The following is a 12,464-nucleotide window of genomic DNA, read 5'->3' on the forward strand; positions in this document are numbered from 1 at the left end:
TGATCTGACTCATCTGTGGCCCAGAATAAGTTTGGGATTGGCACCGCTGATGTAGCCAGCACCATCGATGCCAAAAAGGTTGGTGCCATAGGCACGGTTGGTCCTCTTGCAAACGACAGTACTGGAGAGCCTGTCTCATACTAACCCAGGAAGGGGTGTTTCACGGTGTGGTGCTGAGACTTCAGTGGCATGCTCCAACTGAGGGGCCATCACGGCCGCCAGCCTTGTGAACTCTTGGATCAGCAGTGAGGATGGGACTGAAAGGCAGAGTAGATCCACAGCACCCTGATATGCTGACACCACTGACATTGTTGGTACCGGCATCATTCCCATCAGTATATAGATGCCCAGAGGCCAGAACCAGAGTCCATGGTACGATGTGTCTGCCCTCCCTACCCTGTAACGAGGGAGGGTCAGATGCTTGTGGACTGGAGCCGACGCTGTGCTGATCCTTGCTTTTCTTAGGGGAGGCAGAAGTGACCCCTGAGACCTTTGGTTAGTGGACAGCGATAGGGGGGGATGTCCTCTTTGATACAGAACTGCCAGAAGTTGACTGAGTCCAGGGAGAGTAATCTGGAGAGAGTCCCCTGTTTATACATGCAAGGATAGCATTAGCTCTTTTGGCCAAGGTGTCATCCTGGGAGCTCATGTGCAGCTGATTATCCATCACAACCTGAATCTTTTTTAGAGTCACTGCTTCCTACGATAGAGTCCTCCATCCTGTAAGGAACAAAGAATATAGGCCATCCAAAGTGTATGACTTTCCATTTAGCCATATTACAACACATATTGTTTGCTTGCGTCCAGCTTATCAAGCAATCCGATCACTCTATCAGTGACATGTCCTTTTATTGTTTACCAGTCCCGCCAATCTCTGTGTCATCTGCAAACTTTATCAGAAATTATCTATCTTATTTCCCAGGTCATGGATAAAAATGTTAATTCTTTTTAAAAATAGCCTGGGGCCAAGAGCCAATCCGTATGAGACCTCACCAGAAACAGTGGCTTAAAGATTATTCATAATTTTTCATTGCATTTTTAAACCTGCCAGTTTTTAATCCATTTACTATGTACCATGCTAATTTTATATCTTCATCAAAATGTTACCTGGTACCAAGTCAAATGCCTTATAAAAGTCTAAATATATTACATCAACACTATTACATAAAACCAACCAAATTTTTACTCTCCTACACCCGTCTCTTCTGTTCCTTTAGTATGTAAATTACACCACTTTTGACTTTTGTATACTCAGGCTCATGGAGCCACATTCAGAAATGAGGTATATGGGGATGTAAAGTGGGAATCTGAGTCTCAGTTGGTATAACTAAGACACACCAAAGGGGCTGGAAACAAGGTGTGAATTGCATCATCTCAGATTCCTTTACATTCACCTCTTAATGTGGCTCAAAGAATGCTTTACAGGATCATGAAAATTAGAGATAAAAAAGATAAAGGAGATCATCAAGTTCATCACCTGCATGTGCAAATACACATAACAGTCCTCTGATGAAATACAGCAGTTATTAACATGATGCTACTCTTGAGCCAATGTACATTCACAGAACTAAGGGTTATCAAAGCCCTATAAAGTAATTTTGCCCTCCCCCATATTGGAATTTTTGCATGCCTGCCTCTGGAAGAATTATAATCTCCTGAAATTTGGCAAAAAGCAAAATTTCAGGGATGGGAAACCATGCAAAATGTATTATATTTCATTGTCTCTCCTGCGATCAAAAGCTCTCATCTGGGATTCCCATGTCTTTGGTTGTTATCCTTTGCCATACATCTCTTTTGTACACTGCACTTTTACTTCAACCTCTCATGCATTCACCCTTAAATAAGAAAAAATATACAGTAGTGTCCTGGGTTTCATGCGCAATGTGATTATCTGGCCACAAAAAAGGCCACATAATTTATCGCCTGTCCTCCCTTCCCAAATGTGGTGGCTGACCTGAGATTAACCCAGGACCATCCCTTCCACAACACCCAGTGCCAGGCAGCCTGCGGCTCTCATCTTGCAAAGAACTCCATATGGACAGATTCTTGTGCCCGGGCAGAGCTCTCTGCATCATCGGGGTCTACCTCCTGTGATGAGAACTTGGAAAGTGCAGTTTGAAAAAACAATACCAAACCTTCCCCTCTCCCAATGCAATTAATCAATTAAAACAAAAGAAAAAGGAAGCTGAAGAGGTGTTGAAGAATCTGGAAAATATCAATGAAGTTATGTGCAAAGTGTGGCAAAGTAAGCTCCTTGGGGCAGGGGCTATTTTTATATTTCGGTATCTATTGTACAGCACAGAGCATGTCATTGAAGTTTATCAAATAAATAACACTAATAATATAATAGTGTTGTGGAATAACATAGGACGAGACTCTCTCTTTCCAGACCAGTCTCCTTCTGTCCAAACGAGACTCTCAGCCTCTCTCTCACATCCATCTGTGGAGGTCTAGCTATCAGCTCAAGGTCAGCTTGTCTAAAACAATGCCCTTAATCTTCCCCTGCCCCTACGGGCTTCCCCCATCATCTCCTCTTTACATCACTGTGGACAACACCACCATCCTACACATCAATCAGGTCCATAACCTTAGAGTCACCTTCAACTCAGATCATTCTCTAGGTCCTCACATCCTTGCTATGTTTAAGTTTTGCAGATTCTTTCTACATAACATTTCTAAGATATGGCCTTTCCTATCCATCCACACAGCTAGAACTCTCCTCAAGGTTCTCATCACCTCATGTCTTAATTACTGCAACATCCTTTTCTCTAGCCTTGACAAATGCAATCTTGCCCTGCTCAGACCCATTCAGAATGTTGCTGCAAAGATCATTCTCCTAGCCTGTCACTCTGATGGTCACCCCCCTTTGCATCTCTCCCCTGACTCCTCTTTCTCTACCACATCAAGCAGAAGCTACTTGCTTTCACTGTCAAGGCCCTTCAGATTATCCCCACCCCAACCCTACCTAACAGTTGTCATTCACTATCAAGAGATTGACTCCTGTGTCTGATTGGCCCACAACATCAGCCTCCATCGCACACCTGTTAAATTTTCAAACACTTTTGTGCCTTCTCCCATGCTGCTTCTTACTCTGGGGAGGAGCACCTCATAAGCATCTGCAGAACTAACTCATTATCCTTCTTTAAATTTCTCCCTTGATGTGAGCCCTACCAAAAACAAAACCTAACAGTGGTTAAGCTGTTTGTGTGCTGAGACCACCACCCGTCATACTGACCAGTATTATCTAATTGTTTCCTTGTTCTCTCCCATCTGTTGTCTTGTATTAGACTTGGACTGTAAGCTCGTAGGGGCAGGGACTGTGTTTTTGTTCTGTGTTTGTACAGCGCCTTGCACAAAGGGGACCTGGTCCATGGCTAGGGCTCCTAGGTGCCACAATGATGATGATAGTTGAAAGGATGTGTGTGGTGGGGGCAGGGTGATTAGTTCCTCTTCAGGCATGGGGGGAGGGGAATATTTGGGCCAATGTTATCATAGGGAGAGAATAATTTTCAGGCAGACAGTGGTCTAACAGAATGGCTCCAGGGAGGGTGGGGTAGCACACAAACACCTCATTCCCCCCCATACAAGCACTGCTAATTATGCCAGTTGGTGGTACATTGCCTGAATACCAATAGCTCACTGTTGGCTGAGCCACAGAGATCTATGATCTTCCCATTCAGGCAAGAGGATTCCAGACAGTACTATGCGATCTAAACTTAATCATCCCAAACAATAATGGGGAACAGTAGAGGAGGTCCAGGCTTAAGGCTGCTCCATATTTTGGGTCTGACTCTATTAGGTACATAACACCTGGTGGGTAGTGCTGAGTGCCCTCGGATCCGATATATCCAGTGTAAGTTGAAGGCGCGCACCCTTTTTAAGATCAGGCCTCCGAAAGGCTACAGGCAATGTCGACTGTTAACAGGAACCCTGATGCATGCTGGATTTATTTTGATGGCACACAATATTTATTTTAGGAACAAGATATTGAGATACCAAAAATAATGGCCATTATTTGCCTAAATTCAGCCTTAAAGGACAATGAGAGAGTACTATCTTCTCCAGTGACTGAAGCAATGACAGCCTTCACCTTTGTCCTTAGGGGAGAATTGGAAACCAGCGTGTAAGTTGATTGCTGCTTGCAGGACCATGGCAAGAGCAATCAAACACCATTTTGTCTTGTAACTAGGACAAAGCCTCATGTATATGGCTATCCAAGCAGTACCAGTAATTTAGCAGGGCACAGAAGAAGCAGAAATTTGGTACCATAATTGTTTTTTCCTTTGGGGATTAAAAAGCATGTGTTGATGTAGCTACTGCCAGCTTCTGATTCAAAAGTGACAGGTGAGTTTCTCAGAGTGGACATTTTTTTCCCAATAAATTAATGTCAGAATAAATTCATTCAGAAAACACTGAACAAGAGTAATTAACATTCACTCTGAGCTGAAGAATAGCTTTGATAACATCCAAACTTATTTGATTATTTTCTTTACTGCAAACACTGTTCATTACACTGAACTTTGGTTTCAGTAGACTGAGTGTTCCTGGTAAACATACAGCACGATTAACTCATGAGAGCAAAATATTCTGAATGGACATTTTGTAATTATAAGAATCCCAAACGTTTTGATGAATGAAGTGAAAAACTGGAACACTTCAGGTACCTGGAAAGAAGTTCCTGGGATACTGGGACATCATATAAGAAAACAGGATTATCTCAATTTAACTGGGACATATGTTTTCTTTAGCAACTGAGGTGTGTATATGGCTGAAACTCCACTTCCTTTAGTGTGCTATAGCTTACACAAGCATTAGTGGGTTGAAAGGCAGTGTGGTCTTGTAGTCTGAGTTCTTCCCTACATTGACTCCGAATTTCCTCCTATTTGCTTCACTTCCATCCCCTTCCGCATCCCATCTGCTCAAATAACCAATGAATTTGTTAATGCTTACATTAAAGTGTCCTCACAGGGTCAAGGGTTAAAACCTCAATGAGTTTAATGGTGGTGGGGCAGGGGAGTGCAGCCCTCCAAGGGCCGCTGTTTCAGGCTGTCTGCAGACTTAGGAAGACAATACTGCACTTGTTACATTCAGTAAAAATCTGATTCAGTCCATAACCACTTGATTTACTAACTGGTGAGCTGAATATAAGCTGATGGGTAAGTGTAGTGGGGTAGTCACTTGCCCCACCCTGAAGGGTTTAAAACAGCCCTGGGAAAGGGCTGCCAATAGGCTAGGCTGATTGGGGAAGCAGCCACAGCTGGGGCCATGCCTTAATCAGGCCACAGCTGGCCCTATAAAAGGCTGAGAGCCAGGAGTTCAGGCAGGCAATCTCTCGGGGGGGGGGGGGGGGGAGGAAGGACTTGACTACCTGGAAGCTGAGCAGGGTACCCAGAGTGGAACAGGGCTGGGGGAAGGCCAGAGGAGCTGGGGAGCTCCAGCCTGGAAAACCCTGCAGGCCTTGCAAAAGGCCAGGAAAGGTACTGGGGCTACAGAGGGGTAGCCTGGGAATAGGCAGAGGCAGCAGGTCCAAACCCTCCTTGCTGATGATGAGTGGCCATTACACTGCAGTCTGCCCCAGTGAGTGGGGGTTAGATCATGACTGGCAGTAGCCACTGAGGCAAGGTGGGTTTAGAGGGTTGGGGGTTCCCCTGGGAGGGAAGACCCAGAGTGTGGGGGTACAGCTGGGGCAGAACCCCAGGGTAAAGGGCACTGGGGTCCAGGAGGGACACAGGGGCCAGCGGTAAGTGAGCCACTGGCCTGCAGAGGGTGCTCTGAAGGCTGGAAAGAGCTAATTCCTGAGACGACCAGCAGGAGGTGCTGCACTGGTGAGTTGTCACTGCGCTACAGTAAGCAAGACTTCACAGAAAGCATTTCAAAGATATTCATGTTGAACTGACACAATCCCAAAGGCCCATCAGGGAGGCCATTTCTTTATTGACTGATAGCAGGGCTCTGCATGTTTCTGGCAGAACTCAATGGCTGTATGAATCAAAGAATCTGAAACCTATGGGGAAGCCAATTCAGCAGTTCCAGTGATTGGAGCAATTCAATACAAACAGGGTTGCTTTTACTTACAATTATAATTAGGACCAATTCTACAAATGTTGCTCTAGCTGAGCCAAAGCTAATTATAGGAATGCAATGAGTTATGGGATTCCCTACCTTCTGGGCTATGGCTTCCTGTGAACTGAGGAGAGTGCTGCATTCCCCATCGTGGTATTCTTCTTTACATTCACGGCAGAACACGAACTGGAAAAAACCAACCCACAAGTCATAAAAACAAGTTAGGGATAAAACCAGCAGATTTCAGTCACAGAAGTAATAAAATAAAAATAACTTTGATTAATCAAATGAGCTTTTGCTGTGTGGGACATACAAAATCATTGGATACTAATGGGTTGTTTTTCTTTCACAGTGCAAATCTGTTCATACAAAAAGGGGACAAGCTGAATTTAGCGCTTTTTATAGTGTTTAATATTGGAAGTCGTTTATATGCGAAGTACCTAGTCAAACACATTCCCTTTTGGAAAACTATTATATTTAGTAAAAGAGAACTTTCTACAGGTCACTTGAACCACGGCACAAAACATAATATTATATCCTTTCATAGATTTCTATAGAATGGTTTAAAAAAATAAAAGCAAAACAAAAACAAACCACAACACTATAGAGAGACGATGATTCTCTATTCAGTTGTGTAGGCTGTTAGGGGAATTGCTGTAGAATTTTATTAATTTTTTTAGAATTGTATTTGTTTCATCCCTGTTAAATTCTATAGGTCTTTTCATAAGAGTTCAGCCACACAGAATGTCCTTTACAGACTAGTAACACATTTCATCTGTAGCGTTGCTTGAGCTGTAACTGCTATCTAAAATGGTTCATATGCAAAAAGCTTGTTCCATTTTTATACTCCAAAATGAAGATATCTGTCTTGACATGTGTCAAAATCTTTGACCCATCAATTCCACATTAATTTCTGTGTCCTTGTGGATAAGAGGAAAAGTCAATAATGTAAAATGCGTCTCTCTCGCTGTGCCGAAGCCATGCTGTCTTGACCCACCTTCAGACTCTGAAGGACCTCTCAGCAGTTAGCTATTCTGACTGGCATTATAAGCAAGACTGATAAAGCAGCCTTGATTTTTAGATACAGAGCTGCATTCAGATGTAATGAATAAGGATATCAGGGGAACCTGACACTGGGACATTTATCTGCCACAAATTCCATCTCCGCAATTCCATTTTGAACTCTTTTGAGCTTCTGTTGTCAATTTTGTAAGTACTATAGAAAATCACATTTTATTATCATGCTGAAGAAACTACATTTTTATGCCATGAAGCACTGTGAAAGAAAACAAGGCCAACAGGACTGATTCTACTCTCCAGAAGTAACATGGGAGTCATCATGGAGCGCTGGGGAAAAGGAATGGAATGAAATGAATGTTTTTGTTTTGTCCAGATCAAACAAAGTTACAGCCCTTTCTTGTCTGTCAGTTTTCTTTGGCTATCATGTCTATTATCTGTAATTTCTTATTTTTCCTTTAATCACCACTTATGTTAATTCAGTTGTGCTTATTAGTAATCTGTTTAATGATGGAGGTATCTTTGCCAGGCACACTGTATGAGAGACTGCAGTATTGTTGTTAATAAATGTTTTGATTATGGTAGTACCCAAAGGCCCCAGTCAGGACTCAGCCTCAATGTGCTGGGCATAAGAATGGCCATACTGGGTAGGACCAAAAGTCCATCTAGCCCAGTATTCTGTCTTCCAACAGTGGCCAATGCCAGGTGCCCCAGAGGGAATGAACAGAACAGGTGATCATCAACTGATCCATCCCCTGTAGCCCATTCCCAGCTTCTGGCAAACAGAGGCTAGGGACACCATCCCTGCCCATCCTGGAATACACAAATAGGCATTCTGGGGATGCTTAGTTATACTGTCCACTCTCTTTCTTCTTTTTACTTTACCTATTCCTGGCCTCTGTATTTCTTTGTCCCTACACATATCTCTATGCAAGGGTTATGTGATTTACATTGCTAGACCCAATGTTTTGCCACAAAGGGCTGCAATTCCCTAGGCTCTCTCATCTCACTCTAATTCAATTTTGTGGAAGTTTCACAAATCTTAAAGATGGAAATTTTGCAAAAAATCCCCTCCCCCTCTCGCAACAATATTTGGCTTACCTCATATTGCAGTTTACATAATACCGATATCTGTTGAAACAATGCTATTCGCAAAACTATGTTGTATTACAAGTCTGTGTGGCCCCTTCCATGGTAATTTTATATGCTGCAAGTAATTCCACAAGTGATCTCATCCCATTGCTTTCTATAGAAATGAGTCTGATCTTTTGGTGAGACTGTAAACTCTTTTCACAACTTAGATAATGGATGAGATGTAAAATCAGTTAAACCAATCAATAGGGTGTTCTTCCATGCTATATCAGAATAAATATGCCTTCCCTGATACAATTCATTAAGTACTCCCCAGTCACAGCATAGCATGAGCAATAAAAAAAAAAAGGCACATCAGTTTAAACAAAAGAGTGGTTAATAAAATAGTTTCATTCATTTTAACTTTCAGATGTGGAAAAAAAAGATTTGGAAATGAAATATGGCAAAAAAGTTCCTCCAGTTAACCTGAATTTTATGGCTTCATTAATAATAATAATAGGAGCTATTTTGCCTCAGGAAAGAAAAAAGAATTTAAGTTGTTTAATTAGGATGTAGCACTTTTGCATAAATTTTGTACTGAAGTGTTTAAAAATTATCGTGTGACATAATTGCTAACTGAAATCACACTTTCTCCCCTTTATTTCTTTAAATAAAAAGAGCCTGACAGTTTAATTTGATAATAAGTACGGGTCAAGAAGTTACTATTTCTTAGTATATTATTTATGTCTTAGAATTTGCTGTTGGCACCCCCATGAAAGATACTAGTCTTGGAAAAAACAAAAAAGACAAATCCTGGGTGTGGAATTTGCAGCTTGATCCCATCTCTAAAAGTAGTGTTGGGGGAAAAAATGATGCTGGGGGCAAATTTTGCTCTTAGTTACACTGGTGCAACTGGATTCTGACAGAGGTGCCTAGGAGTAACTGAGAACAGAACTTAGCCGTGTGTGAAAAAAAACTTTTGAACTCTTCAGGCAAATCTAATTAGAAAAGCTTAGCTCTTAAATACTAAGGTGATGGATACTTCAGAAATACAGTTTTGCCACTTCTCCATAATACTTTGAAGATTTACCATTTCCTGGACCAGGCACACACAATTCTCATCTCCCTTCTTGACTACCTCCCCCTCCCTGGTCCCCATAATGCTGACATTGTCCCCCTCTCGTATTTACAAAATAGAACTATTAAATTCATCTTTTTGCATGTCATTCTGACCACAGCACTCCCATTTTTGAATCCCTGTACTAGCTTCACATTCTCCAATGCTTCAAGACTGAGATTTTTATCGTCACCTTCAAGTCCCCTTCCATTTTGGGCTTCTTACACGTACATATTTGTGCCTCCTTCTTTCAGGCTGCCTCTTACACCTGAAACACCTTCCCAGAATGAATAGGTAACACCCATCATGCCCTTCAAATTTCTCCTTGAGATTCTCCTCTATCGGGATGTCAGTAAGACATTAGACAATGAAAGATGGATTGGGGAAGCGGGAGGGGAGAATAGATGGGGTTAACTGGTTCTTTCATTAAACATTATAAATGGTTAAAGGAAATGTGTATAAAAATCACATTTATTTGATTGAATCTCTCTTCCCTCACCCTCATCCAAGCCTGATTGGGTCTCTAGAAAATATTATAAAATAATATATGACTACTACTACAAATGTGTTTCTTACAAATAGTTTTACTGTCAAAGATTTCTGCACGCACTGCCTGCTCTCTACTGTATGCTTGTATAATCACAGACAAACACCTTATGGATATTCAAGGATATCAATGTAAATTGCTGTATGAAGAGGTAAAATCACCTCCCTACTCATTATTCCCCTGTTTGTATCCAGTTCTGGTGTCCACAAATCAAGAAGGATATTGATAAACTGGAGAAGATTTAGAGATGAACAAAAAGAATGATTAAAGAAACAGAAAACATGTCTTATAGTGGTAGAGTAAAAGACTGCAATCAGTTTAGTTTAACAAAGAGTAGATTAAGGAGTAACTTAATCACAGTCTGAAAGTACCTACATGGTAAACAGAAATTTAATGATAAACGGCTCCTCAGTCTAACAAAGGCATCACAAAATTCACCTTGTTGAAATTAGTTGAAGCAAGACAAATTCAGACTAGAAACAGGTGCATATTTTTAATAGTGAAGGTAATTAACCATTGGAACAACTTATCAAGGGTTGTGGTAGAGTCCCCATCACTGGAAATTGTTAAGTCAAGACTAGGTGTGTTTTCAAAAACAAGATGCTCTAGTTCAAACTGGAAATAATTCAGGGAAGTCCTATGGCCCATGTTACACAGGAGGGGACACTAGATGGTCACAATGACCCCTTCTGGCCTTACAGTCTATTTGAATACATCCAAAAGTCACATTAGCCCGTTTTGCTAGAGCACCACACTGGTAGCTCATGTGCAGTTGCTCATCCACTATGACCCTTAAATCTTTTTCAGATACACCATTTTCCAGAATACAGTCCCCCATGCTGTAGACATGGCCTGCATTTTTTGTTCTTAGATGGAAAACTTTGCATTTGGCTGAATTGTTTGAATTGACACAGATTGTGTGATCCAGATTGTTTGACTGCCCTGACCTCATCACTACGTACCCCTTTCCCAGTCTTTGTGTCAACTGTACATTTTATCAGCAATGATTTTATATTTACTTCTAGATCACTGATGAAATATTGTATAGTGTCAGTCCTAGAGTACTGCACCCTGTGGAATCCCACTAGAAACACACTTGTTTTTATGATGTTTTTCCATTGACAACTACTTTAAGATCTGTCACTAAGCCAGTTCTTAATCCATTTAATATGTATTTTATTGATATTGTCTGGTGCTAGGTTTTTTTTTAATCAGAAGGTCATGCAGTACTAAATCAAACTCCTTACAAATTCTAAAGTATATTTTATCTATGGAGTTATCTTTATCAACCAAAGTTGTAAATCTATGAAAGAACGAAATCAGGTTTGTTTAACATGACCTATTTTCCATAAAACCACATTGACTGACATGTTCATTGAAGGTATTCAAGTGTAAAACAGCAGAATTTAGCCCACTCTAGGTTCCAGTGTGTGTGGAGGGAAGATGTCCTAAAAGAAAAGACTTCTCTCTCTCTCCTGTTTCTGATCCTCTACTTTGCTCTTTTTCACCTCATCTCATTTGTAAGTACTCAGTGCCATCAATTTAGAACCAGCACTATACAGTGGAGATGCATCACATGCGCATTTAACTTACGCGAATTCAACTATATGCGCTTGGCAAAGAAAAAGAAAAATAACAATAACTCGCGGTGGTGGAGTGCTGTACAAGAGTCAGTGGGAGAGCGCTCAGGGGTGGATTTATCGCGTCTAGTCTAGACGCGATAAATCGACCCCCACTGGATCGATCGCTGCCCGCCGATCCGATGAGCATGTTGCCGCACTGAGTGTGATTCTAGTGTTTAAAGATATGTATTTTTCGTACAACAGGGCCCTTAAACGCAAGCCAACTATTTCACCTGGTGCTCAACCCAAGAAACAGCAACCTGTTCCAATGCTGGAGGAAAAACTGGCTGTGTTGGACTTATTGAGAGACGGTATGTCGGTCTCCAACGTGGCGCATAAATATGGCCACAACGAATCTAGCATCCGTGCCATCAAGATTCGAGAGAGAAATTCGTCAAGCCGTGGCATCCAGTGCTCCAATAACTACTAAGGTGACGAGCCAAGTGCGTGATAAGACTTTAGTGAAGACTGAAAAGGCATTAAACTTAGGGCTGGAAGACATGAACTGTAAATATGTGCCTATCTATGGCAACACGTTGCGAGAAAAGGCTCTTAGCCTCTACACGCTGTTCAAACCTCCCACCGAAGAGGGACAGCCTTCTGATGAGAAGGAATTCAAAGCCAGCCAAGGCTGGCTTAACAGTTTTAGGAACCGCTTCAACCTCAAAAACGTGCAGGCTATTGGTGAAGCTGCATCTGCCAATGAAGAGGCAGCAAAAGCCTACCCCAAACAACTAAAGAAAATCATAGAAGAAAAGGGCTATCTTCCGGAACAAGTTTTTAATGCTGACGAGACTGGACTCTTCTGGAAAAAAAATGCCCAACCGCACTTACACTTCGAAATCAGAAAGACAAGCCTCTGGCTTCAAAACAGCTAAAGACCATGTGACTATGTTTTGTGACAATGCGGCTGGGCATTTAATAAAGCCAGGCTTGCTCGCCAGGGTTGCAAATCCCCGGGCCCTAAAAGGCAAGAACAAAAATCTCCTGCCTGTGTTCTGGCAATCAAATAAAAAGGCTTGGGTGA

General features: G+C 41.8%; 1 protein-coding gene across 7 annotated transcripts in view; it reads right to left on the bottom strand.

Annotated features, from left to right (window-relative positions):
* Window positions 1–12,464, bottom strand: part of PRKN (parkin RBR E3 ubiquitin protein ligase) — a 1,197,054-nt gene that overhangs the window by 21,030 nt on the left and 1,163,560 nt on the right. For all 7 annotated transcript variants that reach the window (XM_043544306.1, XM_043544304.1, XM_037895119.2 and 4 more), the window contains one exon: window positions 6,163–6,249. In XM_043544306.1, the coding sequence (XP_043400241.1) occupies window positions 6,163–6,249 (87 nt within the window). The remainder of the gene's footprint in view (window positions 1–6,162; window positions 6,250–12,464) is intronic.

This window comes from Chelonia mydas, chromosome 3 (assembly GCF_015237465.2).
Source record: "Chelonia mydas isolate rCheMyd1 chromosome 3, rCheMyd1.pri.v2, whole genome shotgun sequence".
NCBI lineage: Eukaryota > Metazoa > Chordata > Testudines > Cheloniidae > Chelonia > Chelonia mydas.